This window comes from Saccoglossus kowalevskii, chromosome 10 (genome assembly GCF_978046115.1).
Source record: "Saccoglossus kowalevskii chromosome 10, keSacKowa6.1, whole genome shotgun sequence".
NCBI lineage: Eukaryota > Metazoa > Hemichordata > Enteropneusta > Harrimaniidae > Saccoglossus > Saccoglossus kowalevskii.
Window position 1 is genome coordinate 29361738 of NC_140650.1, and position 27737 is coordinate 29389474.

Consider the following 27737-nt stretch of genomic DNA (forward strand, 5'->3'; position numbering starts at 1 on the left):
AATTAAATTTTAAGGTGATTTAAACAATAATTTCCGACATTTTTGACATTAACACCAAATTGAAGAACACATGCACAAAAAACAATGACGTCAGCACAAACAAGGTAAAACTTGCATATAGGCAGCATGGAAACAGGTAAGTTTCATTTCGATAATTTATGAGGTTTGCTTGACTGATACAGGGCCTTTAAAGCACAGAGAAAATACTGTAAAACCACAAGTTTATTTTGGTCACCTGATCCGCCGCATATGATGCCGTCCAGTTGTCCGAGAAAATAAACCAATCACTTTCACTTTACGGCATTTAAAACTGGGCTAGTCTTCTCAGTCAAATCAGGGTAATGTAGCGGACGAGTTCGACCGCTTTTACAAGTAATTTCGGCGGTGTACATCGTTGATGTTCCCACCTCTAACTAAACGATACACACCGGCGAGAGGAAATACAACTGAACGACCAGGCTCTAGCTACATCATCATGTAAACATAACGGATTTCAAATAGGTCACCTGACCACACTTCTGTCATTTCAAGTATTTTGGCGGTTTATACCACAGGGAGCCCAGGAACTATAATCAACTATCAACTGTAGTACGCAGTCTCTATGAGCGGGGGGGTGGGGGTATCGGCTGGTATCTAGTGTAAGAAATAGACAAGGGATGAAGGCTCCAGCCAGCTCACATTTTTTAAACTCGAAAAAACAGACGAAAAAAATAAAAAATAAAATCTAAAAAAAATACCAGGTTGAAGAATATTAGTTGCTCCTTCGAATTTCGCCAAAGCCTTACCTACATTTTACTGATATCTGCAGAATAAATCAAGAAAACTACACAAATTGACTCCATTTAGGAATTCCTAACGGTTAGTCCGAACGCACGACACCGTTGGAGGCGTGGCCTGTTCAGCATTTGTCAAGAACCAATCACAAGACTGGTTACGAACCAGTTGAGCAAGGCTAACCGAGTCGTGACTTCGATGTGGTTCGTAACCAGTTTTGTGATTGGTTGTTGCCAAATGCTTACAGGCCACGCCTCCAAACTTTGCCATGCGTTCGGACAAACCGTTAGGAATTCCTAAATGGAGTCAATTTGTGTAGTTTTCTTGATTTATTCTGCAGATATCGGTAAAATGTAGGCAAGGCTTTGGCGAAATTTGAAGGAGCAACTAATATTCTTCAACCTGGTATTCTTTTTAGATTTTATTTTTCATTCTTTTCGTCTGTTTTTTCGAGTTTAAAAAATGTGAGCTGGCTGGAGCCTTCATCCCTTGTCTATTTCTTACACTCGATACCAGCCGATACCCCCCCCCCCCCCCCCCGCGCTCTTAGAGACTGTGTACTACAGTTGATTATAGTTCCTGGGCTCCCTGTGTTTATACCCGCTTACATAGGTCTAGCCAGCTGCAATAGAAGAACTCGTTCTCGGGATCGCTTCTGAGTAAACGACTTAACCAATCAGAGAACGTTTTACTGCCAGACTTTATTTAAAGTGGGTAGCCTGTCATTCACATATAATTTGCTACTTGTTATGACTACAGACATCAGTTTTGGATTTGGAAAGAGTTCCTTTTGTACCCCACCCCTAACCCTAACTCCAACTCTCATCCCAGCCCCAAAATTAATTTTATATGTCCCACTTAGGTGTAGGTGTCCTTATGATGGCATATACCATTAAATTGGGGAATACTGGAGGGTAAGGTAGAGTTAAGGTTAGGGATGGGGTGAGGTGGTGACAAGAAACTCTTTTCGTAGATTTATTCTTATTATGACACAACCCTTTAAATATTGCCAGGACCAATTATAAACAAGGAATTAAGATTTTGTTAACCAAATTAACTCTAACAAAAAAAATCTGTTTTGTCTTCTACTGACTTCCTCTTCTGGTCCATCTTTGAGAATATGAATATGGAAAGTTGGGAAACTACTGCAACAAACTTCAAAATAAAATTTTCTTCAACACTGTCCTTATCTATCATATGATCAAAACGAATCAGAATACATCAGTTTTCAAATTTGGAGTGCTTAACTTTTTTACCACCGATTCGCCCTTTTCACTGCAAATTCACAAAATAGTCCCATAAATAGTATGCACTTTTCTTCAGAAGATTGGGACAAAAATACTAGTAGCCAAATTTTGAGTAAAAACTGAAAATTGACTCAAATTTTGTCTGTCTCCAAAAATTGGGGTTCATTTCCAGAAAAATTGAAGAATATAAGAAAAAAGTGCAGACAAATTTGAGCAAGAAAGTCTGATGGTAAAAAGGTTAATTTGGCATTCTTGACCTATTGACCTATCGATGATTAGCAGCTAAGTAGGTACACAGTATATCCTGTAATTTGATTAAAAGATGTGCCATCCTTCATCAGCCAGTAAGTGGACTGCTTGGTGACTCATCACAGTATTGCAGGGCTGCACATGTTTTCCCACAACAATCTGTCATTGGACGGTTAGGAGATTATATCTGAGCAGAAAACAAACACAACAAACGGTCAGCAGCACACTGTGAGTGTGATGTACACACTAATCATGAATGCTTACTGAAATACAATTTTAGTGCCTTCATTTGCATTCAGTTTGTTTGGATATGATTTGATAATAGTTTTATGTTTGAATGTCTGAATTATAGAAATTTTTTTACAGTTTGAATATAAGTTAGAGACACAATCCTGTCAGAGAAATCAACATGAATTTTTTATCTGTAGCCAGTTATTATAATCATTGTTGTGTGCATGTTATGTGGGTAGCTGTGACATTTGCTGGGGCCCTCTAGAGTCTAAATTTGACCATGTTATACGTGAATGATTAGCTTTCTACTGGCAAAGATTGTAAGCACCTAATATGTGAGTACTGCTATGTTTTGGGTTTCATTAATAAAAATTAATAAAAAGGAGCATCATCATCAACCACTATCTCCATCCACGGCAGAATGCGCACTAACACAATAGTTTCTTCAGGGAAATTATATCGAGACCTGTACATGCTGTGACATTATCCCTCCATCTCTTAGGTTGCCAAACCTTGTTTCTTTTTCTGTCAGTCATGCCTTCCAAACATAGTCTATTCGTTTAGTCTGGCCAAACAGTTTGAGAACTTTACTTTAATAATCTTTATAGAATGTGGCAATGTTTTTCTTCATTTATATTTTTGTGGTGAAGTCACACATTCTCACTGATAACTGGAGACTGACTAGCTTATGTGTAAGAGTTGTAAAAAATTACTCATTCTGGATCAATCCATTTGTGCGTCAGGTTAGACAATGGAATTTGCTTCAACCAAAATGTGTCTCAAAAAACTACATTCTTTTAGTGAATAAGATTTCTTAATTCTTTCTTGATATGCTGAGCTATAAATAAACAGTTTTTTTATTTGATTTTTTAGATGACATCCTTGTTGGTGTTTGTATGACGAGTGAGTCATACAGTTGTAATGATGGAAGAAGTGACACCATGTTGGGTTTTACTGTCATCAATCCATTCACAACAACACTGGCCTATCTTAGATGTCAGATGATACAACAGTTAGAAGCGCTTCCCACTGACTATAAATTCCTTACCTGTAGAGGGTGAGTCTTCAGCTTTTGCAGAATATTTATTTAAATATAACATACACTTTTATTTGAACATACTTTGGTAAGCAGCAAAGTCTTATACTTGCTTTAAATTTATTGAACCAACCTGCAAAGTGTTGCATTGAATTTGCATATTAAAATTATGTGGATGCAACTCAATGTGCATGATCCACAGTTTGAATGAAATCATCCTGTTCATGTCTAAGAAACAATTCTGAATATTATTACATACTCCGATTTCAGGTTTTTAGATAAAAATGGCCATCAATTTGACAAATTTGATTGAATCACAAAATAACACAAACTACTATCTGTTTCTTTTGTGAATTTCTTCATTTGATCTACCGGTAGTATTAATTTTTGATTTCTCAGCTTGCCAATGTCTAGATAGATTAGAATTTATATGTTGGTTCAAATATATATATACCAAAACAAAAACAATCCTACTGTAATTTTTTCTGGTCAGCTGTTTGTCAGTTGACACATTTTACCTCTGTGTTTGCTGACGTCTACAGATTGCAAACTGTTTCTCTAGGTTGTTCATTAATATGTATGTTTTTAATTGTGTGTTTGTAATTTGTTTTGTTCCTGTACTGTTTTGATTTTAAATATCCGATTGCAATTACTTGTTAATTAGTGTTTTTACCTAGTGATGGTTTTCAGCATGGACCAGTAATGTACTTCACAGTGATCTTTTTGGTCTCTGTCTATTACATGCAACACATCACAGTGATTATTCATTATTTTTACCAATAGCAAATTATAATTTTTAATTTCTGAATACTTGATTATGTTTATTTTCAGCTGGCCTGTCAGTGTCAATCAAGAGACAGCACTTTTTGTTAGTCAAGTTATTGATAAAGATGCTATTGTAAAAATAATTACAGATTTCAGTAGGTATTTTTAGTATTTTTTTTTTAAAGCCTTCTTTTCACTATTAAATTTATTTATTTGTATTTTTGACCTACTGGTATTTGAAATGATGTAAGTACATCTATTGTGGATGGGAAAATACTTCAAAATCTACTTCTTGACCCAGAGCTGGTTCTCCTGTTGATCTTTTCATGTCACTTCATAGGTTACTTCATACTTTCATAGAAACACTGTCGCTGTGTTGTTTGCTAAAATGTTATGCAAACCCAAGCATGTTTTTCTGTGTGGAAGTCTGTATAATTTCTGTAACTTTCTTCGTGGTTGTTAATATTCATGTGATTTAATCTTCAGATAAACCAAGAGTAGGCATATGTACAGATGATGGATATTCTATTGGTTTTGTATTTATCAGACATGCATGTAGCGTGTCAAAACTCAGAAATGAAATACTCTCACAGGTCAGTGATCTTATACATGTGTAGAAACCAAAAAGGAATTGTCAAATTTTCTCTATTCTATTCTATTCTATTCTATTCTATTCTATTCTATTCTATTCTATTCTATTCTATTCCATTCCATTCCATTCCATTCCATTCCATTCCATTCCATTCCATTCCATTCCATTCTATTCTATTCTATTCTATTCTATTCTATAGGTTAGCACTTACTGTTCTACAGTACTGTCTGAGCGTTACTTAACATTTACCTCGCTTTTAGCTGAGTAAATTAGTAATATTGGCGAAACTTAGTTTGAATTCATCTTCATTGTGAGTAACTTGACCCAAAATCAAATCTGAAAGTCACAAGTTATACTGATTAAAAGCTGGCTCATTGCACCGTTTAGACTAAGTTATATATTTTAAGTTATAGCAATACAACTTTAAAGTGAGATTAGCTTGATTTCAAAACCACCTCTATGTCAAAGTTGTTAGAATTAATACTTCTGAAACGGTTGGAGGATTTTATAACTACTACTGATTTTCAATTTGGTTTCAAGTCGAACCATTCCACGGACATGTGCGTCTATGTTGTTAAGGAAATTATTGATTTTTATAAATCTCACAATAGTCCTGTGTTTTTATGTTTCATGGATGCGTCGAAGGCCTTTGATCGTGTCAATCATTGGTCCCTTTTTAAAAAGCTTATTGAACATCATGTTCCATTATTTATTGTAAGACTTTTGATGTATTGGTATAATTCTCAGCAATTCTATGTTAAATGGGGTTCTGTTATGTCAGACTCGTTTGGAGTTTCTAATGGGGTTAGACAGGGGGGTATTTTATCTCCCTTTCTTTTTAACTTGTTTGTTGATGATCTGAGTATTGAGCTTGGGAATAATTCTGTTGGACTTAAAATTAACAGTATGTTCATCAACCATATGTTTTATGCTGATGACCTTATTTTGGTTTCTCCTTCTATTAAGGGTTTGAATTTTCTTGTAAAGAAGTGTGAGAATTATGCCAATGAATTTGATATTTTATTCAATTTTAAGAAATCTGTCTGTATGTATAATTTACCATCCCAGTGTGGCATTAAACGAGTTCCCAATGTTTATCTTAATGGCAAGCCACTACAATTTGTTAGTCAGTATTGTTATTTAGGATATCATTTTACCCAGGACGGAAAAGACAGTATTTGTATGAGAAAACAAATACGTGGATTGTTTGCTCGAGCCAACTTTTTATTACCTACGTAGATTTAGTAAATGTTCTCTTCCTGTTCCTTCCTGTACGCTATTTCGTAGTTATTGTTCAAATTTGTATTGTAGTTACCTTTGGTCGGATTTTACTGTGGCAGATTTTAATCGTATTCGTGTTGCGTATAACAACGCTCTTAGAATTATATGTAATGTTTCTCGTTCTTTTAATAGTAGTATAACAGAGACTTTCGCCAGACTACATGTTGATGATTTTCAGGTTAAACTTAGAAAAATGTGCTACAGTTTTTTGCAACGTATTTTGTTGAGTAAGAACTCTGTTTTAATCAATCTATTATCTAGTGATATTTTTTTTAAATCACGTATATGGCAAATGTGGCGTGGTCGATTTTATTTAATGCATACTGTGTAATTTGTTAATATTTTTTTCTTACTTTTTATATGGGCTTGTCCTGAAATAAAAGATAATAATTTATCAAAATTGTACCGATTGATTTACCTTTAATACATCTCATATCAGTAACATAAATCAATACAGTAATAGTTGAAATTATTTATGACAATAAAAAGTTATTGTGAAAAGACAGAGCTAGCTGAGAGCCAACTTGAGATTTACATTACACTCAGGCTGTGATGAAAATATTAACATGAATTACGAGATAAGTCTACATTTTTCCATGAATAAGTCTGTCAAAGAACTGGTTAGGAATCTTATGTCCTTCCTTATTCACAAAGCATGTATTACAAATAAACAAGTTTTTGCTCTTGAATATGGTGATATTTCCCCTGGCCTCCAAGCAACCAATGTATTCTGTGGTACCAATGCTATGCCTATAAGTGATGTAACTCTTGTATCTTGTAGTCATAGTAACAAAATATTTGTCAATTCTTTCAGATTGAAGTCAGCAATCCTTCTTTACAAGACTCCAATTTTATTTTCCTTGACCGGAATTTATGGCCAGTTGGCAGAGATCAAGAGAGGTTTTTAACCGTTCTAGACATTCTTAATGGGGTTGTGGTTCAGGTACGCATTATTACAGATGCATCGGCCGAATCTGATGACACTCTTATAATCAGTGATGTCACTGAATCTACGTCACCACCGGCTGCTAAAAAATTTAAAAGGTGAGATTTTGAAGTGTTTCTTCTTCACTATTATTTAACCAATGTGTGATTGCTCCATAATAAATTTGTGTTCACAAATACCCGAATAGCGGTCTATATACTTGCTGCATTGACATTTACAGCATGAAGTTTGATATTTAGCGCTGTTGATTTTTTAGGTCCAGTCCTGTTTATGGTCATTCCTCAGTATCGCCGCTTAAAATGGTGACGTTTAAAGAAAATAACGTTGGTAAAGATGGAATGAGTACGCCTAAGTCTGCACAAATTGCTAAACAGATGTTGATAAGTTACGTCAGACAAGAAGCGGCTCATCATGCATTGGCTTTGAAAACAGCACTAGAGAAGCTCGGATTCAGCGTCTATCTGGTATGAATTTATGTTTTCATATTACCAACTTGTGATGCCTAATTCGTATATATGTGAATTCACACATTTTCAATATGTACTGATGTTGTGTCATTAAAAACTGTTTGTCAAAGTTCTGATAAATATGAGCCTTTGGGTATCAACAACAAATTCACAGTTCTTGGATGTTTTGTTAGTTCGCATTTCAAACTGAGACTACTAATTTGCCTTTCTGTGTAATTGCAAGTATTTCTCAGCAATTCTTCAGCAAATATCAATGAAAGTTGACAAGTTTATAAATTATTATGTGTTAGAAAAGCAATGCAATTTTTTTGAAAATGTTTGCATCATCATTAGGTCTTTTTCACAGACATGTCCAGTACAATCACAGTAATAAGAGTTTCTGTTAGTATTATGAACTTTAAAACTGTAGATCAGATTGATTTCACATTGTGCATCTCAAAGAGCTGAGCTTTAAATAGACACCAGGCTTCTTGGTTAGTCTTACATTTTCATACAAATTTCAATATTTCCTATTTCTACTTCAAGTACGTCCAATAAACTCAGCACACAAGAGTTCTCTGATTCAGATGAGGGTATTCACTTGGTGTGATATGCGATACAAATTTGAAATCCGGCAAATTGTCAAATGATCACTAAATTATTATGTGAGTTGGTGAAAATCATAAAATTTTGTAGCAGTGAAAATTTATAGGGGCTCAACAACATGGAGTGTTAGTGATTTTTGTCTTCAAGAATGCCATAAATCCTAAAATCAAGCTTCTGTTATTGTTTCAGGTAAAAAAATGTGTGTGATTAATATTTATGTTTATTCTGTAGGATGTTCACGAGATTACATGTGGAGCTGATTGGCAAGACTCTTTGAATTACGCCGTCAGTAATTGTGAAGTCTTTGTTCCCTTAGTTACCCCTAGATATGGAGAAACACAGTGGACAAACAGAGAGGTAATAATGTATTTTCAATCTAAAGTTTATAAATGTTGTGTTTTAAACAAATGCCTGAAACCCAATTTGTGTGTCTAAAAAAAATGTCTCTGTTGTCACATGTATACAATAGTTGTGTGTTCTATGTGTATGGATGACCTATAGTTGTGTAGTCTCCCGTAATTCTACCTGCAATTTTCTGGGAGTGACTGGAATTTATAATTTTATTTCTGCTGAATTTGTTAATTTGATTTGTAGGTGAAATTAGCTGATGTTCTTGGGAAGCTCATTGTCCCGGTTAGTTTTCTTTCAAAATGGCCACCTCCTTGTCTCGCCATTCAGTTTGCTACTACTCAATATGTACGCTGGAAAACCAGGGATGAAATCAGACAAGGTAAGATTTTATATTTGCAGAACTATTCACAGTCTGGATAGTTAAATTTTCATTTCACATTATTAATTGGAGTTTTAATTCTAAACTTATGAAATTTAAATGCTTGTAGCTTTCTTTTAGCAAATTGTGATATTTTTACAATCATGTAATACAGAGATAATAAATAAGAACTATTTTGTGGAAGCTTACAGAAATTGGCAATGGGGTGAGATGGCCAATAGTCAAAGTTTGTGAAAGTTGAAAATGATGATGAAAGAGTTGCACATTGCATGCTTGTCATAACTACAATAAATTTTGTGAATATCATGCTTCTATTAATATATAAAAACTGACTTTAATAATTGGAATACTGGTAGTACCGTACTTATCTGGGTAAGAGCCCATGCCTGGACAAACGCCCACCCCCCACTTTTGACACAATAAAGAAGTTGAGGTCATATCCGGGCACACGCCCAGGGGGTCTTTTTCTACACAAAACAAAAAAAATATTTTCTATTCGTTGACTGTGGTTGTATTAATAGTTGTCTTTCTTGAAGTCTGTCGTGATGCTTATAAAAATTGTTAATTGCGTAAAACAAGGAGTGAACGCAAAATAGCTGTGACAGCTTTCTGCCTTCAGGGCAGCGCGTTCACCGCTGATTTTTTTCAGAATCATAACAGTCAGCAAGTCTATAAAAATAAATATTAAAGCAGAAACGATAGTTCTCTTTTTGAAATATGTTGTGGCCCTAAAAAGGGCCGGCCGTTTGGTTTGTGCATCCTTAGAAACGATTCAAGCAAATCGTATAAGGAGAGCCGCTAAGTGTCGCACTCGTTCGGCTTTAGCGTCGCCGACAATGAAAACAATGTTGCAATATTATAGCAACCCGTACCTGGAAGAAATGTTGAAATCACGTTATTTTGGCTTTATAAATATTTTGTAGCAGCTTGCGAATCCATAACTGGGGCCAGCAATTTTGCAATGGTACGCCGAAGACTGCCAACTTTTTTACCATCTGTTATCACCGCTATTGCATTTCTGTCATGAAAACTATTCTTCTGTCGTTGGATAAAAAAAAACTTCCCATTTCAAGTCCACCGTGATATCCATATAAGCGTTGAGTCTGTTAGGAAAGCAATGTCACGATTTGACCTTTATGATGAAATACTAGTAGTGATGTCATTCTTAGCCAATCAGTAAAGCAGATGCATAAAGGTCAAAGATGATTGCTAGACTGTAAACAAAAGCATCGTGTGCCATCGCAGCAGAGCGACCTCATTTTTCTTGTCTCTTTATTATGATTAGACATGAATGAAAAGTGCCAAGCTGACAGACTGCGAAATCCGTGGATTAAAAGTGCTAAGTCCAAATTGGGTGGGACGATATCGACGAACTTCAGGAATAAGTTGTAGGGATTTTGTTGACGGCTACAGTGATGCCGACTTGGACATTTGAGGGTTTTGAGTTTGACGAAGATGACAAACAGCTATGAATTTTTATGATTTTTACTGTGTAAATTATTATTGATCTTGCATGACGGTTGATTCGTAATTTGTCGAGACCGGAAATCATTTTACGCAGTTTAACCCCTGACATTTAAATTCATTTTGAGTTCACATGTATTGGGCGTGTTTGTCGGCGGGAAAATCCTAATTCAAATGATTTCTCACTGTCGATTTTTATTTTTTCTGGTTTATTTGTCACATTATAAGCAATACATTATTTTTGTTTTACTTCTAGTGTTGCATATTGTTCATTTATTTCCGTTGCATGTTTCATTTGCCGTTCTATTCCCTGTCGCAGTTCGATCTGCCTGTTGTAAATTTTCGCGAATTTTCGTGTTTTTTTGCCGGGGATCTCCTGGCAAACGCCCATCCCTTCTTTTTGGCAATTTTCCATGTTCAAGACCCTGGGCTTATACCCGGATAAATACGGTATATGAATGAGATTTTTGTAATCGATTTAACCTTTTCACCACCAGTTCCCTCTTTTCATCACAAATTTACAAAATAGTTCCGTTTATAGTCTGCACTTCCATACAGAAGATTGGGATAAAAATAGCTAAATATTTTGAGTAAAAATGTTGGTGCCAATATTAGGGTTCATTTCCAGAAATATTGAAAAAATATAAGAAAAAAAATGCAGACAAATTTGGGCTTGAAAGTTTTGTGGTGGAAAGGTTGTTGAGAATGTGGTAACTACTGACTTTAAAGGCTATGCATGAAAAAAGTCATTGGTGTATTCATTGCTCAGTACACCTCCAATCAACTCAAAAGACGGTAGTGAGAAAAAAGGTTGATCTAGAAATGGAAACATTTGAAGCCAGTCTCCTCAATATTTCTTAATATTAGGGGTACATAACTTTATACTAGACTCTGAAAGTTTGAAGTCTCATTTCCATGGAGTCTGTTACATAATTTTTCTGGAACAAATCAAGAAAAGTTAGGTTTTATGTTTAAATATATTTAAATTTTTTGGTGATTTTGTCACTACCATGACTTATAATAAACCTATTTGTCACTACCATCATTTTACTGTAGACAAGAAAGCAACCCAACCAACAGTAAGGAAATATATAGCTTAGTGTTTTTGCAATCAAAATACTGTTGTTTTGAGCATATTCACTTTGTTTTAATTTCACAAATTGTCATAGAAACAGGGAGTTTTATTGTTATTTTACATTTTCACATGGATGTAATTTAGTGGAATTTACTTATCAGCGAAAATAGCGAAAATAAAACCTAGTGACCAATTAATGCATTTACAGTAGCAATATTGATAGTTCAAATGTATTCGTCTGTGATGCTAAACTGATATCATTGTTTATAGTTTGTTAGCAAAATAGTGAGCTACATTGTGTATATAGTAATACCGGTACTGTTGGTTGAGTTACTTTTTCGTTCAAAGTAAACGTATATTAAAAAACACGTGCTTTACATAACTATAAAACGCTGCTAATTTCTATAATTCTTTCTTAATCTTTGTGCTTGAAGCTACACCATGGCTGTCTCCACAAACAGGTATAGGCTAAATACTGATCCATGTTCTAGTATTGAGATCAGTTCTCTCATGAATCTGTGCTGCTAATTGTGCATGTTTATATTACTATACAGTACTTAACTGAGCTGTCAAGGCTGGGTGGGGTGGGGTGGTGCAGAGCATAAACTTTAAAGAGGCATCAAAAGTTGCCTTGCTGCCCCTTGATATTCTAGATATTATTCCTATACGCTTAGGCAATTTTATAGATTTAGGTTTAGGTGCTGCCTTGCATGATGGGTGTTTCCCTCAAAGGCTAGGCCCACTGCCGAAACAGTGGATTGGTGTCAGGAAGGGCATCCGGCCAATTATCTCATGCTCCAAAAAAACCTTAAATTGCCACTAGTTTAAGGTGAATCCGGCCACCCTCGTCTTCGGGGACCAAACCGGATTTAAAACTCTGGACTACTACTAGTCTTACAGCAAGTCTCAGAAGTATTGGGGCAGCCAATTGGCTAACTGCTTGTGTTTTGACTATACAGTCGGCTTTCGTTGGCGTTGGCGTTGTCTTGTGGTCACGCCCATTCTGGGTAACTCTATATAACAGCAGGGGACGATCGTCATACTTTGGGAACTAATCAGCCTTAGTTGGACGACGATTTCGCTTTCAAATATACCAGGGAAAGTGTTCTATGTGTAATGAGGTATTCGTATACAAAGGATTCACCACGCAAAAACGACGAATGAGGTCAAATTTTGTTAGTGGTTGGCTAATGTTACCCCAACGTATCATTTACATGTGAAAGTTTGTCATTTAATTCCTGATTTGTAGGAAAATGTTTCTTATCACTTAACGCCTGCTAACTGTGGCCATTCTCAGGCTTACCAGGCTATGTAAAAGCATTCTAATAATAATTATCTTTATTGCGTTTGTATCCCTATTAGGATTTTGACTGAAATGCAATACAGATGTGAATAAAGACAAACATACATGTCCCCTAATGCAACTTAGACTTGCCCATAGTGGACGTGGCCACGAGTCGGTGCCAGCGAGATTCAAAAGCCAACTGTTTAGTCAAAACCCAAGCAGTTAGCCAATTTGCTAGCAAGTTTTCAAATTGGCTGCCCCATTACTTCTGAGACTTGCTGTAAGTCCTGGTAGAGTGGGTATTTGCGGAGATGTACTGCTTTTGACTTGAAACATTCATTCATTATTTAAGAAATTTAAAACTCCTATTTTTCATTCAAAACTAACTACAAGATGTATGCTCTATTGTGTACTGAATTATATTTATAATAAGACATAAATGGTATTGACCAACAATTCTAAATCTGAGAGGTTGTCCTAAGTCCTAAACGGTAATAGCAACGCCTGCTACACAAAGGCTTATGTGTATAAACACTTGTTTGTAAACAACAACATGCTATGGTCGTTTGTCACAGATGATAACTCCCTCACTTTAAACAAATATTAAGCTAGTTTACATGTTTATAAATATTTACAGTTTTTTTGGAACAGTGAAAATTTTTTTTGCGATGATAATTTCACTGACTGAGAGTGACATCTACTGTAGTTAAAATTTAGTTAAAAAATACATCACATTATTATTCACAACACAAACAACATTGATTTAAGTTAATATCCAAAAAAATGTTTCATCTGAGCTGCACTAGCAATTTGCAGTTGAATCAAAGCATGTCTACAAGACAGAATTTGATTCAGCCTGTCAACAAACAAGCTGCTCTCTGATTGGTCTGACTGTTAGGTGTTAGGGCGAGGTAGCCAATCAGACACAGTCTTGTATGAAGCTTCACATTGACTACCATTTTGTGGCATTGAAATGTTTCCAGTAATGACTTGATATTTGTATGTTATAGCTGTGGAACGGGGAGATGGTGATAAAGCATCAGATATCAAATACTGGGAATCCAGCTATATCGAAAGGGTTGCTAAGGCGATAGGTGACTATTGCAAAAGTGAATTCAAGAAACTGAAATTTTATGGTGCAACAAAAGGACTAAGTAGAAAGGTAAAAATAGTTATTGTGAAAAATAGTTGAAAATTGAGTTCATCTAGACTAGTATTATGGGATGTGTTAATGTTATGAAAATGTTAAATTAAACTTAAAAGTATTTGATACACACTAAATGGATAATGAAAAATTAAATTTTATGTTTTGTCTTGGTGGTAATATCTGAAGCTGCATGAAGCAAAAAAAAGGTATCTTTACATTGGGTGCTGAATAAAATGAAAGGAAACCTGTATTGATTGAGTTTCCTCTTAAAATTGTAGTATTCTTAGGAACATTGCCAGCTGTGTATGTCTTGATTTCAACACTTTTATTCAAGCTGACGATCCCGGTCATTTTCAAATAGGATTTATGGATTTGGATTCACTATGACAACTCAGATTTTTAGCAGAAGAATTATATGAAAAAAAGAAAATGATGAATTATTAAATCCTAAGCCCGTTCTATAATTGAATACAATCAATTATTATTTGATCACAAACATACAATTTTATTTCAAATTTGAGTGTCAAATCTATATATTGGGAATTTGCATATGCAAATGATTTCAATTAAGTTTCCAATGGTTGATGACAAACACTGCTGACAATGTTGCCATGGAGATTGATTTGAAGGTAACTGTTTTTATGATCATTTAACCCTTTAAACTGTTATGATAAAGTATGTTTGAATTTCCTGCAACTGAGACTGTATGTCTTCAAATCAAACAAACACATCATAATTGTGCCATTGTCATATTTCACAGGTGTCTATGTTAAAAAGTTATGCAGCCAGTCTTCCAGAAAGTGCTAATGATTTAGCTGCAATAACGCAAGATAGAGAGGGTAAACCATTGGTTGTTGTTAGTCTACACCCTGACCAGAAAGACTATGTAAGTTGATTGTATACGGCTTTACGATATTGAATTCGATATCTTTGATGTGATTTCAGGGTAACCTTTTGTGTGTGTAGGGACGTGTGTTCAGCCGTTGAAAAGATAGTCACCAACTCCTGTCATTTAGTCGCTATTTCTTCTATGCTATTGATAAAGAGCCATTGCTCGAAACGTCTAGCTATTTTTAATAGTTACTTAGGACTATGATTATCAAATATTATCTACTAGTCTCTGATGTGTTTGTAGTTTTATGGTTTCTGTGACTAAATGCACTTTATGTCTCTGCAGAAATAGTTGGTAATGTTGCCAACTACAGTGATATTAAAACAAAAAACTAGACATGCATATCAGCAGTGTGTCTGATTGACAGTGTGGATGATTACAATAAATATTATAATTATATTATTATTATGTATAATTACTTATGTAGGCATTTAAAATAAGAATTCTTCTGGAAGCTGATGGACATGAGGTGTGGTGTTCTACTGATATGTTTGATGCAAATACTACTTTGAAATACCGATTGGATGCGTTACCACGTAGTGCCAGTGATGATTACAGCGGTATGAATATTTTGTTTGTCATCGAATATTACATTTGAATACAAAAATAGCATAGATTGAAAAAAACATTTCTCTCAAAATTTAATAATTTCTGAGAAATGTTTTAAAACTTGCATACTGCTACAATTGCAATTGTGTTTTTCATGTATATACGCTTTATTTGACAATTGTACCCCAGCTGCATAAGAACGTAGAACCAAATTTATTGTTATGTTTTTGCAAAGTTAAATCAAAGATTATTTTGTATGCAATTTTTAGAAGGTCAAATTGTCTTAGAGCTTTTCAGACCTGAAATAAAAATAACTATGTAGTTCCTGTTCAGATTTTAATTGCAGTAAAGATAAGTTTTTGGCCATATCTCGGCTTTCAACGTGCACAATGAAAACTGTTTTGTTTTTTACTTGTACTTCCAGGTCCAAGTCTATCTGGGCTTTCACAGAGTTCTAATGAAGACACCACAGAGTCTTCTCAAAGAAGTATGTTCCAAGAGAAAGCTGATGAAGCTGGTGTTGTTGTCTTTGTACTTTCCAAATCCTTTGCTGAATCTCAAACTTGTCAACAACAGGTACATTGCATTATGGGTAAATTAGTTTTGAACTAATTTACTAATGGTTATAAAACTAATGTGTTTCTGGTTATAAAAATCATAGAACACAGATTCTTTTTATTCGCATTTCAATTTCAAATAAACAAACTGTTAAGGTCACAGGTAATCAATCAGTAAATAAAAACAAATCATTAAAGCTTATATTTTTAGGTTACAATTTTACCACAAACCTTTTTTAGTTGGGTTTCATTATTTGGAGAGTACGTGGTACATCAGGGGGCATAGTCAAACAAAGGAAGGGCTTATGACAAATGAACTGTTTCATATTTCTACTGATTTATTTATGAAAATACTATGTGATGATGGTGTGAAAAAGGGGTGTGTAGTAGTCTCTTATCAAGGAACTATTTTGTATGTACATCCTGTATTTTGAGATATTATTAGGCATCCCTATTCTACACCAATGCTTATTATGTTTGATGATTGAGAGGTAAAAAAAGGAGGCACAAGGTATATTTCATCCCCAAAACAATTAACGTGTACCATATTTGCTCTATTAGAAGTGCATCTCTGTAAACCAAGTTGTTCTCTGGATTATCAAATATGAATTATTTTGATTGTACATACACCTACATCATTTACATGTATTACTAATATAGCAAATACTGTACATATGTGTTTGGGTGTTTGCACAGTTATTGTGTCATAGATGTATCCTCACATGCTTTAGTAAATTGTGTAAATTAGTAAATCATTGTGAATAAGATAAATTATGTGTTTATGGAACAAACAGCGCCACCAGTGGTGAAAGTGATGGAATCTATCATTTTGCTATACACTATAGAAAAACTATGCAGTTGTGAAGAGAACTTATGTTGACAAAGAATATATAGAAATTTTTGTATTTCATCGAATGATGAAAATCAAAATATATTCTTCAAAATTAATATAACATTAGCTTATTCAAATAATTTCACAACTCCAATCAAAATTAGTTGTCTCTATAGACAATTTGGAGTTTCTTCAAAGTTCAAAATTAAACACAATTTTGGTAGAATTAGTAAACTCAAAAACGAATAAAAAGAAAAATTAGATCAAAAATATTTTCATGTGAGTTATGATTTTGTCAAATTGCAGAAGAATACAATAATCACATAGTCAACCCTTTAAACTTTTATGTTTTCATCTAGGTATTTTACTGTGAACACAGAAAAAGAGTCGTCCCTTTGAAATATGAAGACTTCGCTATGCCAGGTTGGATGAGTATGTTGATTGGTACAAGTACATTTGAAGATTTCCGACGTGATGGTTATGCGGAATCATTAAGAGCTCGGGTGAAAAAAGCGTTAGATCCAAAATTGAGGGATAGCTATGATGATGAACTTAAAGAAACCAAAATAAATGTACATGTAAGTACCGGTAGCTTGTAACAGAGGTAGCTAGTAACCAAGGTAGTTACTAACCGAGGTAGTTAGTAACTGAGGTAGCTTGTAACAGGTTGTTAGTATCAAGTAGCTAATGGCTGACTGCTGGCCATTTTGTGTTTATTCATGTCCATGATGATGGCTCACTGATATATTGCCTGATTTAGTTGAAAGTTTGCATACAAGTACTATAGTTGTAGCTCATATTAGGTACTCGTAACAGAGATAACTTGTAACAGAGATAACTTGTAACAGAGATAACTTGTAACAGAGATAACTTGTAACAGAGATAACTCGTAACAGAGGTAGCTTGTAACAGAGATAACTTGTAACAGAGGTAGATAGTAACACAGGTAACTTGTAACAGATATAGCTCATAATTGCCGATCCGCTCCGCTAGGACTGCCCTTATAATCACTTTTGTCGTTTTGTGTGTGTGTGTGTCTGTGTGTGTACATTTCCAGTGTTTTCACGTATGATTTTTTCTGTGATTTTTTTGGCTTGGCCGATTTCTTTCAAACTTGGCAGGTAGGTCACACCTCCACCCTAGTTATAAGGAAAAATCTGAAAAAAAAATTTGGCCCACCGTTGCCATAGCAACAGCCAAAAAACTGATTTTTGGATAGCTTCGCGCCAAATTTATCTCCTCCTACAAATTTGGGATAAAACACTTCAGACATAGCTCATTCTACTCAGCTTGAGTGTGGGCACAAAGTTACCATTTGAATTTTTGATATCTGTTTTCATTACCGAGAAATTTGACCCCAAAGTTGGGGTAACTTTTCACCAGCAACGGCTCGGCTCGTTTTGTTCATACTTCACAGGTAGGTCGTGCCGTCACTAATTGGAAAAAAATCCTGACCCACCACTGCCATTGCAACATCCAAAAACTGATTTTTGAATATTTTCGCCCAAATGTATTACCTCCTACCAGTTTTGTACACAGTCAGCTGGCATCGGTGTCGCTGGGTGTATATGATAAAGGGAAGTTGTGCAACCAAATTTGCCGAGTTCGCAGTTTTTCGCCAATAAAAAAATAACTAAGGCAACAACTCACGGTTTTTCAGCATTTTTGTAATAAAGACATTATTCTCTATCAATAGTCCGCCCAAAACAGGAACATTTCTACTAATTCTTGTGTTTTTTCCACGTTTTTTGAAAAACCTGCGATTAGGCTGCGAAAGTAGAACATTCCGGAGGGGGCGAAACGGAAGAGCCAAATTTAACGCGTAAAAATAGAACGCGTATTTTGACCTCTATACGGTCGTTGCCAAAGAGCCCCGCGTCCATCGCAGTACTGTCAGTCACGAAAATTGATGAATAAATTAATACACATAAAATATGAATCACGGGCTAATTCAATGGTCACCGAACACTCCACTACTAAACAATCTGTGGCAAGATAGTAGCATACTGTATATTTGACCCAGATTTGACAAGCGTGGTACAGTTTTTTGCGCGTGTCCGTAATAACGCGCACAAAAGATTTGGGATGGAGTCTTTTATTTGCTGGCATTCTTGACTTTTGACACCAAATTTATCTCCTCCTACAAATTTGGGATAAAACACTTCAGACATAGCTCATTCTACTCAGCTTGAGTGTGGGTACAAAGTTACTATTTGAATTTTTGATATCTTTTTTCATTACCGAGAAATTTGACCCCCAAAGTTGGGGTAACTTTTCACCAGCAACGGCTTTTAACTCCTCTGTGTGTTTTTTTGGTTCGGCTGATTTTGTTCATACTTGGCAGGCAAGTTACGCCTACACTATAGAAAGGTGAACAAATTTGAAAATCTGTTCTGTTCTACTGTTTCCATGCAAAATCAATTTTTAAAGTTGGGGTAACTTTTCACCAGCAACGGCTTTTAACTCCTCTGTGATTGTTTCGGCTCCGCCGGTTTTGTTCATACTTCACAGGTAGGTCGTGCTGTCACTAATTGGAAAACAATCCTGGCCCACCATTGCCATTGCAACATCCAAAAACTGATTTTTGAATACTTTCGCCCCAAATGTATTACCTCCTACCAGTTTTATCGGTGTCGCTGGGTGTATATGATAAAGGGAAGTTGTGCAACCAAATTTGCCGAGTTCGCAGTTTTTCGCCAATAAAAAAATAACTAAGGCAACAACTCACGGTTTTTCATCATTTTTGTAATAAAGACATTATTCTCCATCAATAATCCGCCCAAAACAGGAACATTTCTACTAATTCTTGTGTTTTTTCGACGTTTTTCGAAAAACCTGCGATTAGGCTGTGAAAGTAGAACATTCCAGAGGGGGCGAAATGGAAGAGCCATATTTAACGCGTAAAAATAGAACGCGTATTTTGACCTCTATGCGGTCGTCGCCAAAGAGCCCCGTTTCACCAGTTGCGGTTTTTTGACTAAAATTTGGGCAGTACTGTCAGTCACGAAAATTGATGAATAAATTAATACACATAAAATATGAATCACGGGCTAATTCAATGGTCACCGAACACTCCACTGTGGCAAGATAGTAGCGTACTGTATATTTGACCCAGATTTGACAAGCGTGGTACAGTTTTTTGCGCGTGTCCATAATAACACGCACAAAGGATTGTGGGGCAGAGTCCTTTATTTGCTTGCATTCTTGACTTTTGACTGCAGTTCTTTTTTATATTTTAGAGTAAATGCTTTTGATATGCTCTTAGGTTTCTTAATATCCGTCTGAAATTCTGGACTGTGGTCATATTTTTCGATTAGGAGTCGTATATTTAAATAACTCACCGTGACTAATGTTTTGCATTATGAAGTATATTATTATGAAGGTCAACACACTGTACTTTAGGTAAATATTTACCATCTCGTTATTTCATTATTTCGCTTTCCAGCATTTACAGGAAACGCTTCATTCTAGAAAATGCTATCGCAAAACGGTTGGAAATAATAAATGTAACAGCAGAATACGTCCTAGCACAGTCACTGGACTAGGAGAGTGATTGTGGTCCTAGTAATAAACTAAGTGATTTCCAAAAACTGAATGGTGTTTGCGAACTTCGTATTAGTTATAAACCGACGTTAGCTTCACGTTTATGTCACACCATGGAAACAGCCAAAAACATGGTGCTTGTTTTTGAGCGGAGCGGATCGCCAACCAGCCTACCGGCTTGTAGAGGTATCTTGTAACACAGATAGTTTGTAACACAGATAGTTCATAACTTGTAACAGAGGTTGCTGTATTGCCAATTTATGCATATCAGTGTTTTTGTATTTATTTTGGTAAATGTAAGGTGCAGTATTTTGCCAATTTTAATACTGAAAGATTCCACAGATATTCACGAATTCCTGAATAACTGTCAGACTAACGGGGATTGTGCTATGCATGGCTTGTAACTTTGAATCATGGTCATGCATATTGGGTTATAGGTGCACATCATATTTTTTTTTATAATTCGAACAGAAATGGCCAACTGGTGGCCATTTTGTTTTTATTCATGTTCATGCCAATTGTTCACTAATATATTGCCTGAAAGTTTTCATACAAGTACTATGCTCTAAAGGGAATACTGTAGTTTGTGTTTGACTTGATCAGAATCATACATTCTGGGTTACAGATGCATGTCATTATAACAACTGTTCCATGATTTGTTGTAAATCAGTACAATAATTCTACATACTGGATTTTAGTGACATATTACATTTTTTAGTGATTCTCAGCCTATTACAGTGCATTACAAGCAATAACTGATCTCATCACAGCCAAATTTACACCAACACTGGATCGCTGATGGAATTTTAAATTAAATATAGAACAGGGTCACATGTGCATTACCAATTTTTGGTAAATTTTGACAAAATGAACATAATTTTCCAGAAATATACGAAAAAAGTTAAATGTGCACTGCATAGCAACAGTATGTCAAGGTAACAATTGTCAAGGCAAGCTTCATTTGAATGCAATATACTCCAATGTCTCAAGTTGCTGTGCATATAATAATGGAAGTCAAATGACTTGCTTCATTGTCTTACAGATTAACTGCATAAAAAGAAGTTTACCAAAAGATGGTAATTTTGTGTATATATCTGGTGGAACTAAGTTTTTCTGGGATAAATCGGAAGCAATTTGCAAGTAAGTTAGTATATTCTAGTTGGTATAAAGACTGTATTGAATCTTGGCTGTCATTAACTCTTTTTTAATTTGTACTAAACATGCATACATTATGGTGTAGACATTATTATGTTACGTTACAATGTGCATAGTATTAGCAAGTGACAGTGTAGTGTACATGGAATTTAGTTACGCTATGGTGTAGATATTACCAAGTTACGCTATCATGTACATAGTACCAAGTTTCGCGATGGTGTACGGAGTATCTAGTTATCCATATCTGAGATAAAAATCTCTAAGAAGACCCTCCTTCTTAATCCTAGTTTTCAAAACGTAACTAAATATTTTCCAGAATTTAAAAGAACTTTGATGATTCCATTGCATTTTCGATATTTTGACCAAAAATATATTTATGATTATAAATTCAAATTTGAGCGCAATAAACATGCTGGTATCAATTGCGGGATGCTTACTATTTTGGTTTTGTGATATTATGAATTGAATCTAAATAAAGAAATTATGACCTAATTGTGAGTCATAGTGATAATCTTTTCACTGTGAATAGAGTTAACAATTAATTTTATGAACACAACACATAATAACCAACTGGGAAAAATTTGGCATGAAGGTAAAATTTTATGTGGCATAGATGTAACACAAAGATATGTTCCTTCTTCAATATTCTAATTCTCTTTATTGTTACCATTTGTTCCCATCCAACAATACACATTATTTCACATTGTCATTTGATGAATTAAATTAGTAAAACATTGATCAAATTCAAAATGAATATAAAAGTCTATATCAAAGAAAAGCCATTCCATGTGCTTGTTTTTTTTGGTGTTTGTGTAATACGTCAGTATTTTGGACATGAAAATAGGTTGAAATTTAATCAACGTGGGGTACATGATATTTTTACAATTAACACTATTTGATGTAATCACATAGGGCTATTGGGAAATCTCTGGCAGAAGATGATTGCAATGTCCTGGTAACTGGTGGTTTCTATGGTGTTGGGGAAACAGTTGCTAGGAGCTTCCTAGAGAGAAGAATTTCTTTGGGAAAAGAAGAAAATGTGTGGCACATTCTTCCGACAAAAGATGACCAGGTAACGACAAGTTCAATGTAGTAGCTAGCTTTTTTCACTGGGGGGGGGGGGACATCAAGAATACTAAGAATTCTTTTGTGCCCACTGGTTACTGATTATTGCGCCTTTGTGGATTCTGTGAAAGTTTCTTGGCTCTTATTGAAGATCTGAAATGTACATGAGATGTCCAGATGATGCAGGGATAATAAATCAAATGACGTTTTTTTGTGCAGTACCATTTAATTTGAATAGAAACTGTAGGATTAATAGTTTACTTTGAATGAATGCTTTTTATGTTTGCTTCAGGATCGACGCTTACAAGGAAGGCAAAATGAAAACAGGACATTTCAAACAATTCCTTTTGGGCAAACACTGTTTAGTGGAGAAAGTGTGCGTCAACGCGAATCTGTTGTTGCAAGAGTCTTTGATATATGCATTCTAGTAGAAGGTAAGAACAGCAATGTTTGTCTGTGATAATAGCCATGTTTGTCTGTGATAATAGCCATGTTTGTCTGTGATAATAATCATGTTTGTCTGTGATAATAATCATGTTTGTCTGTGATTATAGCTGTGTCTGTGATAATAGCTGTGTTTGTCTGTGAAAATAGCTGTGTTTGTCTGTGAAAATAGCTGTGTTTGTCTGTGATAATAGCTGTGTTTGTCTGTGATAATAGCTGTGTTTGTGATAATAGCCATGTTTGTCTGTGATAATAATCATGTTTGTCTGTGATAATAGCCATGTTTGTCTGTGATAATAATCATGTTTGTCTGTGATATTAGCCGTATTTGTCTGTGATAATAGCCATGTTTGTGATAATAGCCATGTTTGTCTGTAATAATAGCTGTGTCTGTGATATTAGCTGTGTCTGTGATAATAGCCATGTTTGTCTGTGATAATAATCATGTTTGTCTGTGATAATAGCCATGTTTGTCTGTGATAATAATCATGTTTGTCTGTGATATTAGCCGTATTTGTCTGTGATAATAGCCATGTTTGTGATAATAGCCATGTTTGTGATAATAGCCATGTTTGTCTGTAATAATAGCTGTGTCTGTGATATTAGCTGTGTTTGACTGTGATAGTAGCCATGTTTGTGATAATAATCATGTTTGTCTGTGATAATAGCCATGTTTGTTGATGATATAGTGTCTGTGATATTGGCTGTGTTTGTCTGTGATAGTAGCCATGTTTGTCTGTGATAATAATCATGTTTGTCTGTGATAATAGCCATGTTTGTTAGTGATAATAGCCATGATTGTCAGTGATAATAGCCATGTTTGTCAGTGATAATATTCATGTTTTTCTGTGATAATAGCCATGTTTGTCTGCTTTCCACAGTATCCACAAGTTGTGCTTTTTCTGTAATTCATGACCTGATGAGTATGAGATTGATCTATTTTCTGTTTTCACAGGAGGTCCTGGTGCAGCTCATGAAGCTGAAGAGTTTGCATGGAATGACCACACAGTCATACCCATCAAATGTACTGGTGGTGCTGCTGGTGGAAAGTTCAATGTTCCAAGCAAGATATTTGAGGTAATAAGTAACAAACAGACACATAAGTAAAATCAAGGATATTGTGCAGAATTGTTTTTTCATTGGTGATGAAATAAATTTACAACTTTTCAATGATTGCTTTCTTTAGTGGTAAAACGTTTCTGCAAAATAGAAAAAAAGGTAATTCAAAATGACAGCTTTGGTTGTGTCATTCTTAATATAAAAGTTATTTTGAAAATTTTGAAAACAATTATAACACATTCATTCTTTCTTTCAACCAAACCATATTGCTTAGATGAGACGATTTATTAGTCTTCATTTGGACGAAGTAGAATATAGCCTAATCTACAGGAATATGACACATTCTCCTGTCTCTTATAGGTTCCCAGTGGAGTCAAAATTGAAGACTGGCAGTTGCTGGGTAACCAGGGTGTTAGCCCAGCTGAGATTGGAGAGGCAGCTGCTCGGGTTGTCAACCAAATTCAGAACTGTCCAGCCAAGAGAATGTTGAATTGCAACCCTGAGAGTAGAATGTTGAAGTCTCGTATGACAATCATTCCGCCACAACCACCGTCCCCAACTTTCTCAAAAGCCAAAAAGCGTGTATTTAATGAGTAAGATGTGTAACTGTGAAAAGTTCATAATGTTAACACATTGCTCATTATCATGGTTTTATACCATTTATAATGGCTATCTAGAGAGGTTTTCAGCAGGTCAGGCATTAATGTGATGTCAGGCTGGCATAAATGCTCATTTAATGTAATTTAATATAAACTGCTTTCAATTAATTTTACGAGAGCCAAATTTTTTGCAAGTGAATGGCATCCATTTACCAACAAACTAGTTCCGTCCCAGTTTATTCTCTTCATATTGCATCTAAGTTTAATAAATTATTGCGTGTAGATCACATTCAGGCAAGGACATAAAACAATATCTTTTTTATTGCCTCTTTCAGGGAGTCTCTAATGTGGTTTGTCAACAAATCAGAGAGAACCTTACAAAAATAAGCTTGATTATTCTGCTCATTCAGTTTGTAACAATTCTCCTGATTGGTTGGTCAAACAAATTATTGTGTCAGATGAAGCTGATGCTTGCATCTGATTCAATCACAAAATACTGAATAAATTGTTTATTTTTTTTTATTGTAAAAGTACTACTCTTAAAGTTTGAACTTGAAATTTGGCTGACTTTTAAAAATAATTAATTAAGAGCATAGCAAAAATAAATGCAATACTGGTATGTAAATTTTTTTTTGCATTCTTTTTTTATCAGATGCAATTTTTGTATATTGTATGAGTTTGTTATAATATTTGTTAATATTCTGTTTTGCATGCAACTTGAAATTACAGATCTACTTAAGCCAGTGTTGGTCATGTGACCAATTTTTTAAGGGCACAACATTGGCACATTGTTTTGTAGAAAGAGCTTTAAAAAGTCTGAAATATTATTGTGTTCACGTGTGTAGCCAAAATCCAGTATACCCACCGTATGAATAAATTAACTCAGTTTCTATCATCAGAGTTGGTTTAGTCAGGGTCAGAAGACTAGTTCTGTGTTTAACAGTGTTGAGACACTAGAATTTGGGGTTAAAACAATGCCCTCTAACAGCCCCCTAAATGATATCAACTAACGAACACAGCAATACTTGGTCAACAGAGGAGACAAAATTATTAATTGTCATTTGAAAAGACAAAATCATGTTGACATAGATTTTGATCATAGACGGAATGTCATGAGACTACCAGATTTATACTGTATTATCAACAATGGCTTGTAAGATTGGGCTCTTATGTTTGGCAGTTCAAATCATTAATGTCCATTTTTAATTGAAATTCTCAATCTGTATGCCAAAAAGTGATAATGATGTAATGATGGTCTGTTTAAATGATGCCAAAAAAACTGTCAAAACCAAAACAAAGGTATAAAAAGAAATAACATAGCCACAAGTGACTGATGTTTTGGTCTGCCATTTTTGTTTTTTGAATTAAACATAAATCACAGTGATGTATGGACAGAATACTGGTATAACCGTCCATTTCACAGCACAACAAAAAAAGAAAAAAGAGGTTCATGAAAATTGTAATAAAAGATTACTAAACCAACTAGTAAGTTATTTGTAATTATAGTCAACTTTGTTGAATCAAGTTATTGACAATATCTGTTACATTTTATAGAATGGCACAAATTTGTTCATATACTCAGTAATTTCCCTCTTCTTATAATTGCAATGCACACTAAACATGTTTTCACAGACTCTCTCATTTGTTTATCTTACAATTTTGTGATTATCTGGGGGTCATTCCCTTAACTTATAAATTCTTGATATTAGTTGGCATTAGTACAACAGTGCATGTTTTTGTTTATTTGTCACTCAGTCACACCATTATTGCTTCAATTTGCATGAGACATCAACAGGACACTAAAACAAGAGATTTTTGAGAGATTTGTATGGCCAGTAATATTCATTCATTGGTAAAGTACAGAATTGTATATCATTTCCATTTTCTTGGGTCTGTTATTTTATTGTATAATTTAAACTTGTGGTCATTCTTTCAAGTCGTCACCAAGAGGAGATCTTCAGTGGATAGGGTTCTGTTCACCCACATCTGTCATGTTTTTCTGACATCCTAACATTTTACTGAAACTCTGCAGACACTAGAAATTATTGCTGTAAAATCTGTATTTGAAGCAGCGGCTTCTATTAAAATGGTACAATGCAACAGAGGTGTGGCTTTTATTAGAGCATGTACACATATGAAAAATGGTGAATTTTTGGTTCTCAATTGTTCAAAAAGAATGGGTGTGGCTTCTATAAGGCATGTGGCTTCTAATACAGATTTTACAGTAGCACTCGTTGCCTGCCTAGCAACAAAATGTCCAGGTATATACCTTGATATGTACACACTCAACACATAGTGAAGCCACTACAATTAACTAGTGCATGTCATTTTGCTTTTATAAAGATGACTGACTGGTGGCCATTTTGTTTTTACAATAGTGTGTTCAGTATGAAAAGATGTGATTAAAATTTGGTAAATATAAAAATATTGGTCACATATTTTATATTTTGAATTGTGATGTAGAGTATTTGTGACCCAACTTCATCAAAATTGACATGTTACTTATTGTTTCGGCGTGTTTTCAGGCTCACAGAAACTAAAATTAAAATACATAGCAAGATCTGTATGTTGTAGACATTGATAAACCAGTTTCTATGCAGTTTCTATGTTTTTAGTGTATTATATTATTTTATTTGCTGGTGAGAATAAAAGGAAGTACAGAATTTGGACTGAAATATTGTTTGCTTTTTTTCTATAAAATATTGTTGATTCTTCAACTAAGTGCACAAAGTATCACTACCAAAAACAAGAATTGTGGGCAGGTCTCAAATTTAGGGAAATCCCACCAGATGTACATACATGCATTTCTTTTAATTAATCCACTATCTAATCAGCCATCCCAGAACCACAGAGTTGCAAAAATTGCTACATAAACTATCCCACTCCCACATATGTGTACTTACTGTAACTACTACAGGCAACTACGAGTGGATTTGTTAACCATTCAGAATGAAACTTGAGTGGTATGTAACGTGATTGTTGCCAGTTGTGATTAGTTTCCTAAGATTTGAACAAAACTTGCAGTCATTTGGTCATATCATTTATTGTTTCCAATATAGTTTGAGACAATGTGAACAAATGTCACTAAAAATTATTTTTTTCAGGAAGTCAAATCACTAAAGTTAAGAGACATAATACTGTTAAAGTTAAAAAGATCTTTTGCATCTG

General features: G+C 34.8%; 1 protein-coding gene across 1 annotated transcript; it reads left to right on the forward strand.

Moving 5' to 3' along the window:
* Positions 1-92: 92 nt before the first annotated feature.
* On the forward strand, positions 93-27244 carry LOC102806317 (uncharacterized). The gene is made up of 18 exons (XM_078006448.2): positions 93-136; positions 3375-3558; positions 4369-4457; positions 4789-4895; positions 6990-7219; positions 7378-7585; positions 8405-8530; positions 8768-8903; positions 13738-13889; positions 14635-14760; positions 15194-15326; positions 15740-15891; positions 17064-17282; positions 21290-21387; positions 22315-22474; positions 22760-22901; positions 23867-23988; positions 24331-27244. Exons 1-18 carry the CDS (start codon positions 127-129, stop codon positions 24565-24567), a joined length of 2631 nt encoding a protein of 876 aa, XP_077862574.1. The 5' UTR covers positions 93-126; the 3' UTR covers positions 24568-27244.
* The last annotated feature ends 493 nt before the right edge of the window (positions 27245-27737 follow it).

What these genes read in the sequence shown, in the direction of transcription:
- LOC102806317 (XM_078006448.2), top strand. An exon ending in AAACCAAAATAAATGTACAT is followed by an intron (nt 17,283 to 21,289) that starts GTAAGTACCGGT and finishes ATTGTCTTACAG; the next exon opens with ATTAACTGCATAAAAAGAAG. An exon ending in TTCCAAGCAAGATATTTGAG is followed by an intron (nt 23,989 to 24,330) that starts GTAATAAGTAAC and finishes TGTCTCTTATAG; the next exon opens with GTTCCCAGTGGAGTCAAAAT.